Genomic DNA, 5,783 nt, shown 5'->3' on the forward strand with positions numbered 1-5,783 from the left:
TTGATGATTGTTGTGATGCATCAGTGAAACCACGAGGGGTTGGGCTGCAGAAAGCTGATATGACCAAAACAGAGAAAAAATACAAAGTTTCCTCTGAATTAGTCACATATCAGGACATGAATGGAGATGAGGACGTACCACAGCTTGAAAAGGTGGAAGTGTTTTGGAACTTTCCTGCTTCCACGCTGTCCTTCTTCAGCAGAACCGGACAGTACCAGAGGGAAGAAATAATCACAATCAAGATGAGCCTCAACAACTGGGACCTGGTCCCCTTTGTTCAAGTAACAAAGGAAAATGGCCAAAATGTGTCCCAGCAGCAATGGCAGTGCCCCTGTGGGAAGACTTATCGCAAAAGCGGCAATCAATACAGCGATGGTTGTTCCTTATTCTCTCACCAGTCTAATTGTTCCTGTGGAGCATTTATTGGTGGCATATGCACCACAGAGATGGTTTGTGAACTTGTGTGAATTTTGGGACACCACTGATCATTGCTAATCATCATACAAAGCTAAGTTCACAGCAACAAATAGGTACTGTAATAATGTCTTTTTGCTTTCATTGGATGAATATAAATCTCACTGATTTGTGTTAGGTTGCTGTCAAATGAAAATATAATGCTATTAGTGAAAATATCAGTATTAAGTGCATGTTGTGGTTGTTTTTAGAGTAAAAAATACATTATAGGTAATGTAATATCTTCAGCTGAATGTATCTTAATTGCAATGATATGATTTTGTCTCTGGAGTTGCTTCTTATGTACGCAACAAGATCATTTTGTTTGAACTTCATTGTTTCCACTTATTTCTCCTTCATAGTTTAAAGTGTTTGCTTCCATCTACTGGTGGTAAATGTGTCACTGCTCTCACACAGTACAGTTATCGAACAGTGCATGGGTCTTATTAAGTCACAATGGCAACAAGGATTGTGTTTTTTGTATCGTTCATACATTGTGAACGCTCTGATCAATAATAAAGCCAGTAAGATTTTAAGATGTGGAATGTTTTTATTGACTGGTTCAATCATGAAGTGAAACAAATGAAACAACACAGAGCATGTAAGAACAGCTTGAAATGGAGTAACTACAGACAGTGTGTGGAATGAAACCACACCTGACTGATGGTGTAAAACAAGGTTAACTGTAAGAAATTACCACTTGATTTATGAGTTTTAATGTCTCATAAATGTATATAAATGTGTACATCACTAAAATAAACCCTCACAAACTTTGGTATTGACCAGGAGCAGCTAGAACCAGAGAAGAGAAAAACTGGCACATATGTTTATATTGAATAACACCTCTGCTATGAAGTCAGCATTATTATATACTGTATATGCTCTTAGTACTGTACTTTATCATTAAGTATGTATTGGTCCATGTATAAATCCCTTCTAATTTTACCTACTATATAAAAAAACTTAATTATGCAAGATATCTGCAGTAGTAGGTGCTTCAAACAATGTATGACAGTAGTTTAAAAACATGACTATGAGATTAAAACAGAAACTAAATATTAAAATTACCAATTATTAAAGTGCAAGTGAAGGAATGATTGAATTTCAGTTTAACCGTTTAAAATCCTAATTAGCCACAGCAGCTGTATGCATATTTAGGCTTTTTAAATAATTTAAGACATTTGCTATCATTTTATCAGTGGGTGAGAAAGGTTTACAGTATGATGTCGTCGGTACAGAGCACAGACACATGTCGTAGAAACTGTTTTATAGACAGATTTGCATATATGTAAAAAGAACAACCAAGGACCTTGCATTGGGATGATGAGAGCTGGAGACTTACTGCTCAAGCTCACATCGTACAGTCTAGTGACACACTGACCGCTGAAAGAGTAACATTCAGAGTCTAAAGCGACCCAGAGTCTGTGCGCTGAAAAATATTTCTGTTAATGTCAGTGAAGTCAAGAATCAGTATACTAAAATTGCATTGATATTTCAAGTGGAGGAACCTTAAAAACAAAAACTAATAAGGATTGTAAAAGGGCAGTATTTAAGTATTAATATGCATGTCTGTTGTTCACTTGTGTTTACACATGGTCAATGAACAAACAGCATTCGTGAGTCAAACAGGCAGTGTTTTGCAGACTTATCCTTCCATCTAAAGCAGGATCGAGCTGACACTCAGCTATCGTTGCCGAAGACAGTGTTGAGCTGCTGGGTGACCCTGATGAAGGTCGTCCTGCGGCTCAGCTCCTTCAGCTTGCCTGCCCCAACGTAGGTGCAGGTGGAGCGGACCCCGCCCAGGATATCTCGTATTGTAACATCCACCGGACCTTTGTAAGGAACTTCGACTGTCTTCCCCTCTGACGCTCTGGAGGCAGAAAACACACAGAGGAGACAGTGTAAATATGGTACACTCTGTACACACCAGGGCTAAATACAAACTATTTCCCCCTTATACAAGCAAACAAGTAAGTGTGATTCTGACCTGTACTCAGCCACGCCTCCTGCATGTCTCTTCATTGCCGTGTCGGAGCTCATTCCATAGAACAGCTTGTATTTTTTGCCGTTTTTCTCAATAACCTCGCCCCCGCTTTCCGAGTGGCCAGCGAGCATACCGCCCAGCATCACAAAGTCAGCTCCGGCACCTGAGAGTCACAGAAAAAAAGAGCCAAATGACTGGTGAGAGATGTGGTGTTTTTAATAGAAAAAGAAAAAAAAGTGCTATTTTGAAAATACTAAAACTCACCAAAAGCCTTTGAGACATCTCCCGGGCAAGTACATCCCCCATCCTGTGTGAAAGAGAAGAGAGGGGAAAAGACGAAACAGAACACCATGTTATGAGTGTGACTGTGTTTATCACTCTGCTTGGGTACATGTACAGCCTGGAGACAAAAGATAGAGTTGATAGAGTTGCACATTCTCAGGGTGAAATACACGAAAACAAGTCACACTGGCCTTGGGGAGAGAAGAGTCGGTGGAATTATACAAAGTAACATGAGAAATTTAAAATAGATGAATAACATTTTCTCAGTTTAAAGGGATAAAGGAAAGGAATAGTTCTTTCTTGCAGAGAGTTAGATGAGAAGATCGATAGCACAAATGTGACCTAACTGCACCTCTAAAGTTCACTAATTAATACGTTATATCTTGTTTGTTTAATCCAAACAGTAATAATGACAATTTGTGTTTTTTCAATGGTTGATTTTGTTCCACATACAACAAAACTCACTACAAATCACTGCATCCAGCCAAGAAATAGTCCCGCACACAGTGAGCTTTAGAGACACTCTAACTCTAACTGACTGGGGCTTCATATTGAGCGAAGGCAGCAAGTGGTATCAATGTTTTCATCTAACTCTCAACAAGAAACCAAATAACAATATTTCCAGAAAAGGTCAAACGACTCCTTAAACGTTAATTCTAGACAACAGGAATTGTGTAGAAATTCAGATTAAATCAGTGGATTATCGTAAGAGACTCACAGAGATGATGTGGCCACCCAAACCATGAGCTGCATCCGCACACTCAATCACAGCACTGAGCTGGGGGTAGCCCACCCCTGTCTTCTTGCGGGTGGTACACACTGAGCCTGGAGAGGAAGACGGAGGGACAAGAGATGACTCTTACGATTTGTAGTCCGCAGTCAACGATTTGCAAACAGGAAACCGCATTTGCAAGCATCGTCTGTGGTGTGTTTGAGGTCTTTACGTGCCGAATGAACGGGGGTGGCTACAAATATTCATCCAGGAAAGTCTGTTAAATGTATTTTGATATAAATAAGACTGTTGGAATTCCCCTGACTCCCCCCTGTGGTACACCGAGCATGTTATTTTTAAACACAGCTCTATAAATTGCATTATTACATCCAGTATGATGTGATGCATTTAAAGGTGTCATTAATGCTTTCTGTGTAAAGAAATGGGGACAGTGTTAACGTGATCTTGAGGTGATGATGTGATCATGTGTTACGCTGTGATCACCTGGTCCAATGCCGACTTTGATGATGTCAGCCCCAGCCAGGATCAGCTCTTCTACCATCTCTCCTGTCACCACGTTTCCTGCCTGAGCGAAATAAAAATAACAGTAAAAATGTTTTACTGATTACGTATTAAAGAAGTGTTAACAAGTCCATTTCCTACTGACCATTATAGTGTGAGAGGGGAACTTCCCCCTGACGTCTTTGACAAAGTGAACAAAGTGTTCGGAGTAGCCGTTCGCCACGTCCACACAGATATACTGCAGCTGTGGCACTGCCGCCAAGATAGCCGACATCCTGTCAAAGTCACCATCACCGGTCCCTGTGCTCACTGCTACACTCTGGGAGACGAACAGAGTGAAGAGAGAGTTGTGTTATAATAAATGCCAGCATTAGCAATAATTAAATAAAAGGGTTACGTAATAATGAACACTTTGAGTACCTCCACGCATTCGGGATGCTTCGCCGCAAACTCCACCCAGTCGTCCACGGAGTAATGTTTGTGAATCGTGGTGAAGAGAGTGAACTAGTGGAAGAGACAACAAATTCTAGTTCACAGTGTCATCTGTGGACAGTGCGCTGGCATCTAATGGCCACTAGGGGGCAGCTTTTCTAACTGAGTGAGTTAACAAATGAAAAGCTAATGAATATATGAGTGAGTTTTTATTTTTGTGGTGGTTAGTATCTTGGTGTGGCTAAAAAGGCCAATAAGGGACCCTGAGTTAAGTAATTTGTTATCAGTACGAGGATGTAGAAAAAGATGCTACACACTAGCGACCAATACTTTAACCTACTACAAGTAGTTTTAGTTTTTAACCTGGTTACTGAAACAACATTTAACACTAAGGCCTCTATCATGACCTACATCAGTTTATATTATATATTTCTATATAGTTATTCTTATTCAGATTCCCCTTGAAATCAATGAAATGAGGCGGGGTAAGCAGTACCACATTTGTCCACAGGGGGCCGCCAGAATCAACACAAAATGAAAGTTCCTTGTTGCTGCTTTTTCTCGGAAAAACATGATCACCTCTTGCTTTTAATCTGGTATTTGGCGAAGGACAATAGGCTCTGTCCTCATTTATCAGTCTGCTGTGTAATATAGGGATTATTAGTGTTCACTGCTTAAATTAAACTGAGGCTCATCTAGTTGTATTCGGACTATTTTAGGTGTTTTTCCTTCCGACAAGGTGATTAACTGACCCCAAAACGATTCGTACAAGAGAAAATAATCACTAATATTAAATAGATTCTAACCCTATGTGCTCTATGAAGCTCTTTGTGAAATAATAACTGGTTTATTCACACCTGATGTGATGCATTACCTACCTGGTGCAAAGCCAGGGCCATCTCAAAGGTCCCCACAGTGTCCATGTTCGCAGCGACGATGGGGATCCCTCTGTAGCTGCCCTTGGAGTTCCTGAAAGAGAAGCTCCTCATGAGGTCCACCTGGTTGAGGAAAGACAATAAGACATAAGAAAACATCATTATAATGAAGTACGGCAGTGCTGTAGAGATGCAGACCCCCCAAAATGTCACATTCTCATCATTTTAATAGTTTTTTGTGATGCAAAAATGTTTATTCCAACACTAATGGTGAATCATATCTGTCAAAATAATCCCAATACGAGATCCCTACGAGACATTATTTTAGCAAATTAAACACATTGTGTTACTACAGTCTGGTGAAAGACCAATTAATCTGAAATTATATGACATTTTAAGATAATTTGTCTGTGCTCACGAGGCCGATACAGAAAAAACATATCGAGACACATTAGCAGACAGCTTATCGGTGTGGAACGATCCTTCTATAATCTGACATAAACACGGACAATCACTTTTTGCA

At 40.0% G+C, this 5,783-nt stretch overlaps 1 protein-coding gene across 1 annotated transcript in view; it reads right to left on the bottom strand.

Annotated features, from left to right (window-relative positions):
* Positions 1-983: 983 nt before the first annotated feature.
* gmpr2 (guanosine monophosphate reductase 2) overlaps positions 984-5,783 on the bottom strand; it is a 6,221-nt gene continuing 1,421 nt past the window's right edge. The window contains exons 3-10 of the mRNA XM_035675667.1: positions 5,264-5,383; positions 4,374-4,457; positions 4,099-4,272; positions 3,936-4,017; positions 3,438-3,544; positions 2,702-2,744; positions 2,441-2,600; positions 984-2,323 (exon numbers count right to left, since the gene is read on the bottom strand). Coding sequence (XP_035531560.1) covers positions 2,134-2,323; positions 2,441-2,600; positions 2,702-2,744; positions 3,438-3,544; positions 3,936-4,017; positions 4,099-4,272; positions 4,374-4,457; positions 5,264-5,383 — 960 coding nt within the window. The 3' untranslated portion in view covers positions 984-2,133. The remainder of the gene's footprint in view (positions 2,324-2,440; positions 2,601-2,701; positions 2,745-3,437; positions 3,545-3,935; positions 4,018-4,098; positions 4,273-4,373; positions 4,458-5,263; positions 5,384-5,783) is intronic.

Source organism: Morone saxatilis, unplaced genomic scaffold (assembly GCF_004916995.1).
Source record: "Morone saxatilis isolate NCDOM2014 unplaced genomic scaffold, NCSU_SB_2.0 Contig4, whole genome shotgun sequence".
Lineage (NCBI taxonomy): Eukaryota > Metazoa > Chordata > Actinopteri > Moronidae > Morone > Morone saxatilis.